Source organism: Boleophthalmus pectinirostris, unplaced genomic scaffold, assembly GCF_026225935.1.
Source record: "Boleophthalmus pectinirostris isolate CB_2022bp ecotype Guang Dong unplaced genomic scaffold, ASM2622593v1 HiC_scaffold_18, whole genome shotgun sequence".
NCBI lineage: Eukaryota > Metazoa > Chordata > Actinopteri > Gobiiformes > Gobiidae > Boleophthalmus > Boleophthalmus pectinirostris.
The window spans coordinates 46433463-46451346 of record NW_026571133.1 but is presented as its reverse complement, the minus strand read 5'-3'; the positions used below and the strand labels follow the sequence as shown (position 1 = coordinate 46451346).

Here is a 17884-nt window from a genome sequence, read left to right as displayed (position 1 = left end):
ACAGATGGAAGTGCAATTTTCTTCACTCCGTTGGTAGACAATTTTGCTTAAAATAAGAAAAAAAGATCTGATTGAATCAGTCCCCCACTGATTTATACAGACAGAGACAAAAACAATTCTTATTTAAATGATTATATTTCAAGTTGCAAAGATATTAATAACTTTAGTTAAACTTTCTGTCTACATATTAAAGGACCAATAAACACCAACATAATTTTTCTCTACTGATGATCTCAGTAAATGGATCTAAAATAGAAGTGTGTCTCTATCCCCGGTCTTATTTTGGCATTTTAGTGCATATTTGTTAAAAATGTGACTTTTGGGTCAAAGTTGTGTCTGTATCGGTCTCTTTAGGATCAACAACGTTCAGGACATTTGAATTTTCGGGTTAGACTAACATAGTCGGTGAGTCAGATGCAGGTTATTACGTGGTGGGATGTGAGGAGCCCCTTTCAGCCCCGCCCCAACCTGGCACCACCGGGCACTGCCATGTCCCGCCGTGTCTGGAGAAAAGGGAAACGGCGTGATCCGAGCACAAATGTCCGCTCTGTTTCAAAGTCCGGAGCTCACTGGTCCATGTCATGTTGGATTTTTGTGGTTGTCGGTCGGCTGTCAATCATCGCTCCAGAGCCCCACACCCGCTCCCCCCAACCCGCCAGGCACCGTCCCACACCCGCTCCCCGCCACCCGCCAGGCACCGTCCCACACCCGCTCCCCGCCACCCGTCCAGGCACCGTCCCACACCCGCTCCCCCCAACCCGCCACCCGCTCACCCGTCCCACCGCTCCCACCGCCAGGCACCGTCCCACACCCGCTCCCGCCACCCGCCAGGCACCGTCCCACACCCGCTCCCCCGCCACCCGCCAGGCACCGTCCCACACCCGCTCCCCGCCACCCGCCAGGCACCGTCCCACACCCGCTCCCCCCAACCCGCCAGGCACCGTCCCACACCCGCTCCCCCCACCCGCCAGCACCGTCCCACACCCGCTCCCCGCACCCGCCAGGCACCGTCCCACACCCGCTCCCCCAACCCGCCAGGCACCGTCCCACACCCGCTCCCCCCGACCCGCCAGGCACCGTCCCACACCCGCTCCCCGCAACATGCTGGTCAATGCCTCAGTCTGGATGATTTTTCAGATTTTGCTTAGGGCCAGAGTAAAGCTTTGGGAGGGGGTTTATTGGCTCTTTAAAATGATCAATAGTCACATTTTTATACAGCGCTTTTCCACCTGCAAGGCTCAAAGCGCTTTACATCAAGGAACCACTCACCCCCTCACACACACACACTCATACACCAGTGCGCACACACACTGAGGATGAGGTGGGTTAAGTGTTTTGCCATATGACACAACTACAGCATCAGTGGCTCTGACCACTCTAACAATGAAGTTCTTTGTCAAAAACAGGATTCAAACCAGTAACCTTTGGATCAGTGGACAAAAAAAAAAAAACACTAGCTCTGTCCAGTGTAAAATCTCTAAACCCGTATCTTCCCTCGCAGGAGCTAAGCGAGTAGTGTGTACATACCCGTGTGTACTTGTTGAAGTTCTGCAGGATGTCCCAGCCCCAGTCTCTGTACTTGGTCTCCTTGGTGAATCTGAACAGGTAGAAGAGGCTCTCCACAGTCTCCGGACGCAGGAGGTTGTGTCTGTCTGCAGGCTGGAGACACAACACACATGTTAGCACAGCACAGAGCTGCAGCCAGAGCTTATGGAGAGAAGAGTCAGTTTGAAGTGCATACTCATTTCACTAAAACAGTTCACATCATTACATTTAAAGCCCTAATACCAGATGCAAATGAACTAGTTCTGTTTTTCACATCTAAAAGTACAGCGCCTTTAACATTTGACTACAAATCTTGCCCAGCTTTATAGCAGGAGTATTCAACTAAAATGTGAGGAAGACAACATAACTTGCAACAACAACTCGCGTTATGATTGTGATACAGAAGTAGCCTAGTTCTATCAATGTCTGAATGTATGAACAAATCAACAAATAGACAAATCAAGGAAATCAGCGTCACGTGGGTGGTTTAACTCGCACACGATTGGTTTGGTATGTTCCTTGGTCCATTAATATAGTGCTGTAAAGGCCCCCACATACTATGGGATTTTTTGGTCTTAAACCATGTTTTTTTTGTCATCAGATTTTTATTCAAGTGTTATTATTTGCAGTTATACATAATCCAGTTAGAATTGCATTTTTCTCCCTTTTAAACCCCCCACCCCCCACCCTTAAACTCCCTATAGATGGGCATCAACACAAAACATGTACACACACAAATACATTTACAGAATACACACATATACATGTATCATACATATATACAGCACCTACACAAACACACATACCCATATACACATATTATAGTATATATGTTTATATATACATATACATGTATATACACATTCACACACACACACACAAAAGGCAAATTTCCTCCGTCAAAAGACATCAGCAGAAATTGTGTTATATGTACCATACATAGAAAGTTGACTGAGAGTATACATGTTGTGTACATTCTAAGAACATCTATTATAATGAATCTTCAGGTAACAACTGTACAAAAGATTCAGATCTCAGTTTGATCAACAGATTGGACCAACAAGAAATGTTTTAGGTTTTTGCTCCGTGCATTCGAGCAGCAGAAAGCTCCAGTTGAACGATTTCCCTGAAAGATAGTAGCCATTCTCTCACTGATTTCCACTGGAATATTAAAATTTTTTTTGGCAGCTGTAAGACCTGCTAGTAATATGTGACAATCATTAATTGTCAGATTTAGTTTGGACGTGTCATTTAGCAAAAGAAACCTCTGAGTGCAAGGTATGGTTATTCCTATTAATTTAGACATCACCTTTGTCACGTTTTCCCAAAATTGTGCCATCTCAGGGCACTCCCATATCATATGTACAAAACTGCCCACAGTTTGTTCTATGCAAATACCGCAGTATGGATTGTCTTTTATTTTCATTTGGTGTAATATTCTAGGGTATAAATAAGCTCTATGAATAATTTTGTAATGAATCATCTGGTGATTGGGATTCCATGATGAAAGCAAAATGATGGACCAAATCTGGTTCCAATCCCACTCCGAGTGATCCCTCAATTCAATTTTCCAAAGCTGCTCGACAGGTAGAATTTTTTGTGTGAACTTAACAATTAGTTTTTATAATTCAGAAATCGTACCAGAGCTTTCTGCTTTCTTCAAAATAGAATGAAGAGGGTGATTTTTTAGCATGCATCCCCAAGGAACACCATGGGACCGCATTGCTGCGCAGCTGAAGGTAAAAGAAGAACGAAGTACCACTTAGATTAAAGCATTTTTTGTAAATCATGGAACCCTCTTAATCCTTTTTTAAACCATTTTTAAATGTACGGTAAAAAGCACACACCACAGACAAGAGGAGAATCTTATGAGACTTAAAATCTCCGATCATAAAGACTGCAGTGGGATCTGTCTGCAGACCACAGGATATAAAGTTGTGAGTGTGATCGTGTCAGCTGTTTCCTGTCTACAGTAAAACCAGTCACTCTGAGACTCTGTGTTCAAAAGATCAGAGCTCTGCACTTCTAGTTTAGATACAAGTCAAAACTGTGTTATTATTATTTGTGAAATGTGGAGCAAAACTTCAGATACAGGATTTTTAAGGCATAAAAGATTGGAAATAAAGTCCATAGGAAGTAGAGTCACTATCACTAATCTGGAGCTTCACCTTGATCCGTGCGCTGTGTGGATGTAAACAGACACTAGGATTGGGTGGTATCCAAATTTTGGTACCGTTAAACCGTCTCAGGATTTTAACGGGGTATACGGTATTACAGTATTACCAAAATGTTTTAGTACGACTTTGGTAAGTGAAGCCGCACCACTGTACGGTCTATGCGTACGACCTGCAGAATTATAATCTCTGAAAAGTTAAACATGAACAGTCTCCAATGCGACACACACACAGAACAGACTCACCATCAGCTGCAACATCCTCTGTCGCAGAAAAAACATATATTCCACTGAGTTGTGTCCTTTAGTCTGACAAAAGCTGAACCGCATCAGCAGAAAAGGAGTGAGCTGTTTTTATCAGCGCTAACAGTTCATGCAAATTAGCCACACGGTTTTAAGTTTCGTTTCTGTAAAACGTAAAGAAATGTGCGCCTGAAGCCAAAATGCTGCCAAATTAAAGAAGTACTAGTATTTTTGGGGGGGACCAACTCACTCGCGGTCGGACGGAACTAATCGAACTAATCGCCATCTCCCCATGAAACATTATAGACACTATTAGCTTTAAATCGTGATAGTATTAAATTGAAAATACAACCACACATTAATTTGTGCTGAGCAAACAAATTATAATATTATATTAGGTCCTTATGCGCTGCAGATTTTTTTAATGACGGTAACAAAACTGATATTGTCGCTACTTTTTGATACCGTGGGATACTGTAACACTGTATTATCACCCCACCCTAACAGACACATGTTAGGAACTACTCTCGTCTTTTTACTTTTAAAGAACACCTCAAACTGAATTAACAGCGCAGTTTTGTGGACTGGATGTCATTATTTGAGGAGGACAATTTCTATGGATAAAGCGGATGAGACACTGCACTTCAAATGAACCACTTTACGAGAGGTGAGGAATAAAGTCTTCTTGTTATTTTCACTATTTCCTGAGTTTGTATGTTTCGCCTTTGTCCGTCACTCCTCTGCCCCTGACGTTCTGTTTTATTGTCTGTTGTCGTAGTGTTGCTGTTGTTTGGTGGTTATGATCTGACAGAGCAGCTCAGAGTCACACTGACACCACACACACGACGAGTGCAGCGGCTTCACAGTCTCACACAAAGACACAAAGTCGAGTCACGCCTCCTCAAACTCAGGAAGAAGCAAATCACAGCTGAAATCTGGCAAAATCTCCTGTAGTGTGTGTGGCGGCCTTAAAGTTTAGAGAAAAGTGAATCGCCCTGTCAAAATGAAAAGTAATTTAATAATTTGTTAACTGTAAGTCCGGATCTATATGGGATGGCGTCTGGGTCTAGACTCAGACCTCAGTCCACCTGTTACTGCCACCTGCTTTATAGTTTATAATTTTCTTGATTTATAAATTGGACATGGTAAGATAAAACATAAATAGGTCATTTCAACTGTTACCAAGCCACCAATACCTTAATAAGACGATGATTAGACTAATAAAAATAGACAACAAGACCTGTATTTAATTAAATCCATGTTTAAAGTGTCATAAAAATGCCTTCCTTGTGCGTAAGTTGTTTCGTACTTTTGGAAAAACTATAATAAATATTGACTTCAAGCACTATCCCACCAAACCAAGACAGAATTAAAAAAACATGAGAACCTGTCACATGCACTTTAAGCCTCTGTTACAAACAAAAAGACCAAAGGAGGCAGAGACAGGATGTATTGTAATGTTCTGAGATGGAGGGATGAAGAGGAGGAAGAAGAGAAAAGCTCTGGGGCCCTAATGCCTCTAAAACAAACATTTTATCTGAGAGTGAACATAATGCGTTTTTAAGTTGTTATTGCTTTACAAAGAGAGAAGTACTGGCAGAAAAAAGACACATCCCTAAACAAAACACTTATTTATCCAAAGTAAAGAGACATTAAATGAATAAGGTGACACAAAAAGATATTCGGAATTTTCCACAGTATTTCTTTAAACTAATCTATGCTGCATTTATTCAGTTACAGATGTTTCAAGGCGTGGCAAACGTGCATTCTACTATGAGCATACTCGCCACAGATCTGACCTGTAATTGGTGGTGTGACCTGCTGCTTGTTTCCATGGAGATAGGTAATGTTTTAGAGCTGCCAGCAAAGACTCTCAGGAAAGTGATTGATACTTTGGGGTGACATCATGCTGAGGGTGTACTCAATGTATTTCTATCTCTAATGTTCAGCAGTTACCATGGTGACACAATGCACACATCGTCGGAAAATTCAAGTGTTCATTTTCTTGTTTGGGAGCTTGATTTTCAACAAAAAGGTGAGAGTGACTAACTGAAAAACTGTGGACTAATGTCAGATAGCTTGTGACTGCAATGTTATCTGAGAGGAACTTTAACAAGGACAAATCATCTCACCTGTTGTAGTTCCAACTAAACTAACTCTTTCTGGTCAGATTGTGTTCAAATAAAGCTCAGATTCAAGTCTAACAAAACTTCAGTAAGCCCACAGCACCACATCCCCAGAGAACGATGATGACATCAGCTCAAAAGTATCAGCAACATTTACGTGAAGACAATCAGGTGGAAGGCAGTATATGAGAAAAGTTAGATAGACATAGATAAATATTATGGCATATATTGGGTGACCAGACGTCCCTATTTACAGGGGCCAGTCCATTCAGTCCATCTATTAAAATAACTGGATACAGTATTGCTAGTTTGTAGCTGCCTCGTGTTGACATAGTGACACTCACTGGTTCTACAGCGGAAAAAATCCCATGGGCCGAGAGAAGATTTTTCTCATAGAGCCAATGTAATCACAAACCGCTCGTGTTCGGCTGACAGGACACCTACAACTTTCAAAAATGTCGAATTTTGTCGCGATTTTTACCTACTTTCAGATCATACACTATTTCTCAGCTCAAAATCCTTCAGTTGTCTTAAAAAACATTTTATAATCGTTTGCTCCGGCTCCGCTCTAGCTCCTCTTGCTCTGATTGGTCAAAGCGATCACATGATACATGAGCACGCGGTCCGTGTGTGTTCACATGCATTCGCGTGTGCCCGTGGGAGAAAAGACACTACTGCGCATGCTCGGTCGGCCCACAGCCACCGGAAGTACCTCGCCGGGCTAAAGGCGAATCTGGAATCATGCGCCATTGAGCTCAGCCCATTTTGGAACCTGGGGGCTTGGACCAGTCCCAGTTTTGAGACTCTGTCCCCGTCCCAGCAGATTTATCCAAACCCAGTGATTTGTCCCAGTTTTATCAAGAAATGTCCCATGCGTCCCTATTTTTGACCAATCTGATCCCTGCCAACAGTAAAAAGAGGTATAAATTGTCTTTTTTTTTCAGTAAAATTCAGAAAATCTGCTTAAAAATGCTCAAAATACAAAGAAAATGTGACTATACTGACTCACATTAGTGCCGAGTGCAGAACAATATTCCTTAATTATGCACCAATTTCACAATTTTATTAATACCAACCACCACAAACCAGGGAAGTCCCAGTTTTTGATTATGAAAGTCTGGTCACTTTAGGCATAGACTTGGGCAGGTAGAGAGGTCAGTGACATCATGAAGGGCTTTAGGGGGACTGGTCGACTAAAGACATGTCCTGTGCACCAGTGAGGGGGCGTAGAGTGGACTAGAAAACTCATAATGATGAAGTCTCTCCTCATCTATCTAGAGCTGTGCGTCATGGAGATAGAAATAGGAATATGATTTGATCTTGTGACTATCTGCTATTTTGGTGAAACTGTCATATTGTGATTCAGTGCTTCTCGGGTTTATCCAGTTCTATGCTAAAAAAAAAAGACATATTACTACCTCCTGTTGTTAAAGATGCACTCTGTAACTCCACCGCATGAACTTATCTCCACAGAGATGTTATGGCTGTGATTTAGAATGTTTCATCTAGATTAGATTAAACTGATCTATCCAGTATTTATTATCATGTACTGTGGCAGAGAAGCAGAGGAGGAGGGAGGTAATATTACACTTCCTGGCTGAACTATTGACACCTCCTTTTAGTTACTATGGAGCAGAAAAGCACACATAATAGCTCCGATGTAGAGATGTGACTGAGTATGTAAAACAGCCTCATATCTCACACTATCCTCACATTTACAGCCTGGGCTTTCACAGTGTCCCTTATAAACAGTCCCCTCCTGCTGTAAATAGCATGTTTCTGCTGGAGTGTTGAGCTCAGAAGCAGAAAAGACTACAGCGACCACGATCCTTCACCCACAACATTTAGACTTTACAGATAAGACAATAGAGACTAAGAGCTCAAGGAAATACGAGACCTGTGGCTTACAAACATGCACCGCTGCTCACAAGGTACAAGGACACACTCACTCTGACAACACCAGAGGAAATCAATTAGTATATGGCTATTCATTTTTGATGACAATAAAAACACATTAGTCGCTTTTCCAGATATTCAAAGTCCTTTTACAGTTTTCTGCATTCTTCATTCCCTCCACACTCAGTGGTGGTAAATTATTATTGTTAGGTTAGGTCACTTTATTCATACCCGTAGGTAAATTTGCTTTGCAGATTTGAGAGGCAGGTTCTGCATTTCACATTTCATTCATCCACATTATGCAAAAAAAAAAAAAAACATGTATAAAAACACAATTACAAAATGAAGTGTTACAGAGCTCCAGTGCAGAATGGGTTGTTCCATAAACAATTAATGTATTTTCCGGGCTATTAGACGCGCTCTTAAGCCTTCGAACGCATCAAAAAACGACCGCGCGCCCCGCAATCCAGAGCGCCCTATACACGAATCCACTCGGGTGTCCCAGCACGACTTCAGTAAACTACAAAGTCGCACCACCCACAGAACACACAAACACACACGGAGCAGACAGCGACCGCACAGCGAAACACACCCACAGACACACTCATCACTCCACGCTGACGAGGAACGGAACGGGCGGCAGTAGCTCAGTTGGTAGAGCATTCGCCCACTGATCTAAAGGTTGGAGGTTCGAATCCAGCTCTCAACATAAACATCACAGGTTGAGCGGTCAGATCTACTAACCCACAGGTTGCTGGTGTGATTCCAGCTCCCACAGATGAATGCTGCCGTTGTGTCCTTGGGCAAGACACTTAACCCACCTTGCCCACAGTGTCTGCGTACACTGTGTGAATGGGTGAGTGGTTCCTTGTTGTAAAGCACTTTGAGTGCCTTGAAGGTGGAAAAGCGCTATAGAAAAATGTGACCATTTACCAACGAACCAACCAAAAAAGAGTGCAATGTGCCACTTCTAGACACAACTGAACAACTGAACAACTGAGTCACTGTGAACACGCCGACAATCCGTTGGTCCCAGACAGCACCCTCCCTACACGCCACAACTGAACAAAGTCCAGAGTCACCGTGAACGCCACAAACAAAACCACTCACCCATCACACTGTTGGGTTTCCTTTAAAGTCCAGTGCGATTTATTTGTGAAAAAAGTTCGAAAATAGACCATTTAATGACAGTGCACCGCATCATCCAGAACGGAAAATACGGTAGTTAAATTCATCCATCACGCTTGGCTAAAACCACAATAAATATTAAAATATGTTAAAAACACACAATCTTTAGATAAATAGATTACAGTTTATTCATAAGTATGATAGCAGCTGGAACAAAGCTCCTTTTAAAATGATCCTTTCTAGACCTTGGGACCAAAAGCCTCTGACCAGAGGGAAGCAGCTGAAACTCTGAGTTTAGTGGATGTTGCACGTCTCTTAAAATACTCTGAGACATCCTCTGTAACTGTCTCGAGTACAGAGAGTCCAGGCTGCTCTGAGGATGGCCAATCACCTTACTTAATTAATTAATTGTAGCCACAGCTGCCCTGGGACACACCAAGACTGCCATTTTGCTCTACCACCAACACATTCATTCTAGGTAACAGAGGTGGGCAGAGTCAGAGTAACACTATTTCAAAATAATATTATTTATTTATATAATATTCTCTAGAAGTACAAATACAAAGTACAAAGTCCAAGAAACTACTCCTGAAGTGTAACTGTTAGGATGTAACAGCTTAATTATAATTTAAAGTGTATGTAATCTGAAGGACAAAACATTAGATAATGGACAAAATCTGGTATTTTCATAGGGAAAATGAGGAAAACCAAATCATGTGTGAAGAAGTGGTACAAGAAACACAAATGTTCAAATAATTTTATATTGTCAAAATAAAGCTTTTGTCACTTTTGTCAGAGCGAAGATGTAAGTACTAACCACACTTATATCACTGGTTCTGCACTATGGTACCAGAAGTCTCCAATCCAAATACTTGGAGAAAAATCCCACACACCGTCTTACTTGCAAATTGTGAAATTTATTAGGACAAACCATGCAACGTTTTGGCACTAGGCCTTCGTCAGGCAAACAGAATGAGAGCTCAGGTGGCCATCTTAAAAAGGGTGTGGCAAGCACCCAAGGGTGACAGGTCATAAAGAAACAGACTCCCCTAAAAAGAGGTTTGCCTACAAGTCAATTTTATCGATTAAGAAGAATTTGCCATTCCACTGAGGACTTTATTCATCAAGCCACTGACATGAAAGTGAGATTCCAACAACGAGGGTACCCTGTGTCTTGGGTTGATGATGCTTATGGGCAGGCTCTCCATAAGTCACGGACAGATTTATTAAAAAAGAGCACCAAAAGGCAAAAACATTATTCCGTAACATGCATCACCCAATATTCGACCCATACACCTGCAATTAAATCAATTTTCCTGATATATTGGCATATTTTGAAATCAGACCCAGGAATTTCAACCATCTTTAAAGATCCTCCACTCTTTGTTCACAAACGAGGCAAAAATCTTAGAGACTATCTGGTACGGGCCAATTTCACAAACAAAACTAAACTATCCTCCCAATCTCTATTGCACCCTCTACCCAATAGTAACTACCGCTGCAGCAGCTGTGCTCAATGCAACAATACAGTAAAAACGGATCATTTTCTACACCCTCACACTGGTAAAAAATATCCCATCAAAAGTGTTATCACATGTGCATCTACACATGTAGTCTACATGTTGAAATGTCCATGCGGCCTAGTGTACATTGGCAAGACCACAAGAAAACTTAACCAAAGAGAACACAAGCTCCATCAGAAGGAACGACCGGGACTATCCAGTAGCAGTACATTTTAATGACCAGAGACGTGATATTTGCTCTCTACGTTTCTGTGGCATTGAGCATGTCCCCCCCTTCACCCAGAGGAGGGGACCATGACCGTTTACTTAAACAAAGGGAAGCATTTTGGATTCACACTCTCCAAACTTCAGCTCCAAAAGGACTCAGTGATGATTTTAATCTTAGCATCTTTTTGTAGACATTAGTTTACATCATTAGGACTCTCGCTTTGGGTGGGCTGTATATGGGCTACAGCTTAAGATTCATTGTGTATATATATATATAGATGTGTATATGGCACGACAGCATTATGTTATAGTTGGGTGAATGTATACTATGTCTATTTGTATCCATATATTCTTCTTACTTTTCTATTATTATTCTATGATTGTTATATGATGATTACCATTTCATTATTATTACACTATATGTTGATTGTCTTTATTTTTTGAATTATGATGTTTTGTGTGCACTGTTTCTTTATGACCTGTCACCCTTAGGTGCTTGCCACACCCTATTTAAGATGGCCACCTGAGCTCTCATTCTGTTTGCCTGACGAAGGCCTAGTGCCGAAACGTTGCACGGTTTGTCCTAATAAATTTCACAATTTGCAAGTAAGACGGTGTGCGGGATTTTTCTCCATGTTCTTGGGCTGCGCCCTCTCCTCCAACGCACACATCTCTAGTAACTGATGTGCGAGGCTCTCATTCTTTCCCATCCAAATACTGTAATTTCTGGACTATAAGCCGCTACTTTTTTCTCACACTTTGAACCCTGCGTCTTATACAACGATGCGGTGAATATATGGATGGATTATTTGTTTGGCACATTGTCCATTCATATATACGGTCTGTGGTTTGGCAAAACAGCAGATGAATGCACAGCCTCAGTGCAGAAAACGCTGCTGTCTGTGCAGTTAACACATGGATTTAGGGATAACATGAAGTTGCAACTCTACTTAGAGCTGTTGTCTGCACTGAAACAGTTTATCTCTGTGTGATAAAATAAGTTCTGGTGCTAAAAGAACATTAGTGAGTGGGATATGTCTTAATGACTCGTATGTGTTAAATGCAGGTGAGTGTGTAAATGATGAGAAGTAATGTCTCAAACTTCTGTAGCCAAACATCCACTCAAACCTGATCCATACACCTATCCCCGCCCCCAGGAGAGGCTGAAATCTGCTGAAATCTGCTGAAATCCTACAAGACACTGAGATGAAACAGACAGGACAGAGGCTGTTTCTGCAGGAGACAAGCGCAGTAGAGCGTGGGAAGAGACGGGGTGTAAGAACGAGACAGACACGTGGAAGATGATGCACCAAGGAAGATGCTCATTTGATTGTGTTTTGAACAGTGATTTTACGCTTCATACACACTCCCTCCTCATGGAAAACACATGAAGAAATGCACACGATGCAGTTTTTAAGTTAAAGACAATTGATCTGACTGTGGAAGAAGGAAATAGAGCTGCTGCTGTTGGCATCACTTGTCGATGGTGAGATTTTGGCGACGTCAGCGTGATGAACTGACACAACGCAAAAAGACGACAAAAGCTTTCAGAGGCAATAAAAGCAGATGTCCCCAACTGAAGACGTGGACACCTGCGGCTTATAATCAGGCACACTCAATAGTGTGGAAATGATGCTACTAAACCCAGCCCTGCTTAGCTTCTGAGATCAGGCCTTGACAAGGAGGTTTGGTCACATGAGGAGATCTGACATCATGACATTTAATATATCATATTTTCACATGTCTGTTCAAGCAAAACAAGAACAAGCTTAGGCAAAAGTTCTGCTTCATAACAGTCCACACACCAGGCAGAGAAATACTCACTATGTTTACATGCACTCACTATGTTTACATGCTAATAACTGTTCTAACAGATTTATCAAAATATAAACCTGTGAACCCAAGAACTGTGATTGAGGTGTCGCAGTTCAAATCTCAAAGATCCCAATAAAAAATGTGGGGAAGCCAGTGAGTACTCGGATACCTGCTGCATGTAACAGTACAGTCTGATTTACATTACGCAGAGTCTAGGAGAGGCATTCAACTGCACGAGGTAAGTAACAACCAGACAAATATTAGGCTATGTTTTTATGATGATGTTCTGAACAGAAGATGCAAAAGTGGCTTCACGTCTTCACTATTTATTTCACATTTAGACGAGTGTTTTCGGGAGGAAATCTGCATGCATACGGTGACACAAAAGTGTGTGGAATTTGATTGAGTATGCGTGTCATGTGTTCTGTATGTATGTGACGTAAACGCATACGCGATGTGAGGGTGGTTTCAGAATTTTGTGTTTGTAAGCCTCCAAAACACTGTCACCGTCTAAATGAAAGGCACTTCTGATCAGCATTTACTAATTCATTTCAGATCAGCAGATATGACAATCTATAGCGTCTCCATCGAGCACATGTTGCTTTGTTTTGGTCCATTACGTTAAAGTGAAATTGAAACTTAGCACACCGATAAGTTTCATTTTCACTTTCACTGTAAATTTGTGCTGCTGAGAGTAAATAACATGTGAGTAACAGTTCAGAGCATGTGTGAAAAAGAAAAACTCACCGTAAATGATATGTAGCTTAATCATTTCTTCCAAAAGTGTGGTTATAGGTATGATAGTAATTTTTATTACAGTATTTTCTGGACTATAAGTCGCTCTGGAGTATAAGTCGCACCAGCCACAAAATGCACAATGAAGAAGAAAAAAACATATAAGTGGCAAAGAACTGTAAGTCGCACTTTTTGGGGAAATGTATTTTATAAAATCAGAGACCAGGAACCCAAATTTGATCTTGAACGGCAAGTTCTAGTAATAACACTAGAACAGAGAACAACAGACTGAATAGGTGTTAATATGTTAACGTAACATATTATAACAGTCAACAGTTATTCATATAATTATAGGATGGTTTTTGTTGTCACTGAAGTTCAAGCTCTGTCGATTCATCCAGTCACTTCCAGGAAAGTTGCATGGTGCACCTGCCCAGATGCCATGAAGCTGTGTTCTCCATTTCCGCTTTCCACCAGTCCCTCACAAGTTTCTCGCTCACTTCAAACTTTCTTTCTGCTGCTTGATTACCGTTTTCTGAATATTTCACTTTTAGTGGCAGGACAGTGACTTTTTCTACAGGAGGCATGCGCAGTAAAGTGCGAAGTGACAGTGGTACAGGAGTAATAGTGGTCTATTCATTCTTTGACCTGTTGTAGATTTGGGACATGAGTGGTCTGTCAGGTTTTGGGACAAAGACCATTTGAATATGATCGACTGTCTCCATAAACTATGAAAGTTACACTGCCCTCTTTATTCATAATGAATGTGATTTGAACACCTTTGGTTAGGAAGGTTATTCAGATGTCTGAGACGAGCAGACACGACCGATGTGCTTTCAACAGTCATACAAATGATCATGAATATAAAGTGCTAAATGATATTGACTTAATGAGGCACAAGCACAGATTTCATTAGGGAGGGACAAAGTTAAACTCATTTGTCAGTGCACACGTTTGTTTTAGGCTGCTGTTTATGAAGATGGAGCTGCAAAACATCTTATTACAACAGTTGAAGAAATGACTCAAGTAGGAGTAAGAATGTATTTGAGTAAATGCATTTTTAATGGATGGGGATTTAATGGGGATGGGAACATATAAACAATAATATGGTTTATCGGGTTTATGAGAGTAGAAAATAAGCGTTTGTGGGATATTTATATAATCATGAGAATCAAACAAAGGGAATCACAATTTTATCAGCAGAATTTGCAGTGACAAATGTTCAAATCATTTCATATTGTCACATAAACTTTTGTCACTTTAGATTGACTCACAGTGGGAAGAGGAAGCACAAGTTTTACTCAAATAAGAGTACTGTTACACTGTCAAGTATCATAACAGAGAAGTATAATTTGTATTCAAATAAATGCAACCAGGTACTACCCACCTTTGGTTAACAGCGCTGTACCTTCACACTTATTTCACATGTACTTTAAAATGAGAAAAACAGAACTAATTGATTTCATTTTAAATAGTTTGCAGTGCTCCAAAGTTATTCCTTACTTCACCAGCATTCTGAACATCCTCATTATTCACAGCAATAAGCTCTTTCACAGAGACCAATGGAGAGTTTGCTGTCACGCAAAAGCAAACAACAAGCAAACAACTGCTTATACAATAGAACTGTACTGCGGCAAGACACTTTTTGCTTTAGTTTATGTGAAAATATTCAGTACATGCCCTTAAACCAATGGGCCTGGTCAAGCAGAAGTAAACATCAAGGCCAAAAATTCAAGTGAATGCATCTGATATAAAAATGTATTCAACAGATACATATGTACTCTAGTTTATGAAACTGTTGACCTTTTTTTTGTACCATTTTTGGTTCTAAAGTTCCATATGTTTTAAACAGATCATGTATGAAACATGGAACAAAAATTATTTCCCAAATTTCAAAGACCTGCAAATCATGTCAATAAATGGATGTATTTCATCATATCTTGTGTTATTCCATCTTTGAACTGTTGATGAAGGGACATGATTTTTCCAAAAAAATGTATTTAAAATGATAAAAATTTGCTTGGAAGGACTGACATATTTTATAGAAATAGTTTCCTTTCATTTTGAAGTAATATTAAAGTATTTGGAAGAAAAAAGCGACAAATGATGCAAAATCATGCACCTTGCTTGTACAATTTTCCCTCCGTTACTTTTCCCTCCGTTACCATGACCTTTCTTAATAAAAAATCTCATGAGTCAAAAAGTAAGACGTTTTTCAACCTAATCTTGTACCATATGGTAGAAAACTATATGAAGCAAATATTCAATCCAGTTTGTTAAGGATATGTAAGTGAGAACCAAGAGTTATCACTGTTTGGATTTATTGCACAAAAAGTGCTGCATAATTCATTCCCTCCGTTACCAACATGAGTTTTTTGTCAAAAACTTGAAAGAATATCACAGGTTTAACTTTACCCTGTTGGAGTGTTAACTCTTTCCTACATTCTGATACTTTACTTATTTCAATAGTCCCTCTAATTTCTGAATAAGAGACATTTGAATGTAAAAAATCTGCCCGTTTCCCTCCGTTACCACTTGACCAGACCCCAATGACAACCTGCTACTTTTGCTACTCTGTCCTCTCCGTCCATCCTCTACACCCATCTTCATCGCAGCAGCAGAGCCATCAGCCTACTCAGCCTCTCCATCTCCTCCTCTATATTCCATGTCCTCCACGACCACGATCACGATTCGCGATCAGCGTCTGTGCTCCTGTCTGCTGATCCTCTCTCTTTAAACACTAAACAGCATCAGAAAGTTGAAATAGCTGCTTCGCTCCGTACCTGAGGGCCTTGATGAACAGATGGAGCACAAATTGACTAAAGTGCGAGCTGCTAATGTAATCTGAAGTGAAGGTTAGAGGGGGGCATGCAAAGTCCCGTGACATATCAGGTTATTATGTCGTTTACTCTGAACTCCAGTGTGAATCACAGAACACAGAGCTCTGGGTTCTATGTCCCTGGCTCATGGTAAGTACTTCTGTCACACATGAAAAGTCCGTCTACGAAGAGGTCTAACTGAATTCAGATCAGGAACACAACATGAACAGAACTACATCTGGCCTAGAGATGATTTCACCTGTGCATACTCAAACTTTTTAGCTACTTAAAAAATAAACATCTCTATTGGAAGCACAGTTATCTTACAATGCTGACAGGTAGTTTGAAATAAGAAATAATATCAAAAAAAGATGCACTATGTAGTCGGGGTATGTAGAAGGGTTCACCAGATGCTAACCAGGCTGGGTGGTGTTGACTGCTTGCCTCCATGGAGAAAGATGGCAAATATAAATGAGGTACTGTGGAACACAAAGCTCATCAGGGAGACAAGAAGGTAGTGAACCCTCCACAAGAAACATAGGGCTCCTTTAAAATAAAAGGAAGTAAGATTGTCACATTTTATTGTGACTAAATACTGTGAAAGAAAGGCTACAGTACTGTGAAAATGTATTTGCCCTGTTACCGATTTCTGACTTTTTTGCACCTTTGTCACTCTTGGCCATTTCAGATCAAGCTAAATTAAATATTAGACAAAGGTAACTCTGCAATTTTATTTATTAAGGGGAATAATCCATCTGAACCTACATGACCCATGTGAAAAAGTAATTGCCCCCTAAACCTAATAACTGTCTGAACCCTGAGCAGCAACAACTGCAGACAAGTGTTTGTGGTAACTAGCATGAGTCTTTTACATTTCTGTAGAGGAATTTTGGTCCACTCTTCTTCGCAGAATTGTTTTAAATCAACCACATTGAAGAGTTTCTTTATAAGGTCATGCCACAACATCTCGATTGGGATAAGGTCTGGACTTTGAGTAGGCCACTCCAAAACACTTTTTTTTTTTAAAGCCATTCAGAAGTGGACTTGCTGGTGCGCTGTGGATCACTGTCCTGCTGCAGAACCCAAGTGTTCTTCAGCTTGAGGTCATGAACTGATGGCTGGACATTCTCCTTGGTTGGTGGAGCAGAGTTCATGGTTTCTTCAATCACAGCAAGTCGTCCAGGTCCTGAAGCAGCAAAGCCCGAAACCATGACCCTACTATGACCATGTTTCACTGTGGGCATCATGTTCTTTTTATCAAATGCTATGTTCATTTTACGCTAGATGTAACGGGATGCACTCCTTCCAAAAAGTAAAATTTCTGTTTCATCAGTCCACAGAATATTTTCCCAAAAGCTTTGGCGATCATCAAGACGTTTTTGGCAAAAGTTAGACAAGCCTTTATGTTCTTTTTTGTCAGCAGTGGCTTTTTCCTTGGAACTCTACTATGCATGCCATTTTTGTCTTGTTTCTTTCTTATGGATGAGTCATGAACACTGACCTTTACTGAGGCGAGTAAGGCCTGCAGTTGTTTAGACATTGTTCTGGATTCCTTTGTGACATCTTGGATCAGTCGTCGCTCTGCTCTTGGGGTAATTGTTGTAGGCCAGCCTCTCATGGGAAGGTTCACCACTGCACCATAATTTCTCCATTTGTGGATAATGGCTCTCACCG

General features: G+C 40.9%; 1 protein-coding gene across 2 annotated transcripts in view; it reads right to left on the bottom strand.

The window, feature by feature from the left end:
* The window catches only part of LOC110164288 (endoplasmic reticulum mannosyl-oligosaccharide 1,2-alpha-mannosidase-like), a 75860-nt gene that overhangs the window by 7087 nt on the left and 50889 nt on the right, over positions 1-17884 (bottom strand). For both annotated transcript variants that reach the window (XM_055153407.1, XM_055153408.1), the window contains exon 13: positions 1528-1659. In XM_055153407.1, coding sequence (XP_055009382.1) covers positions 1528-1659 — 132 coding nt within the window. The remainder of the gene's footprint in view (positions 1-1527; positions 1660-17884) is intronic.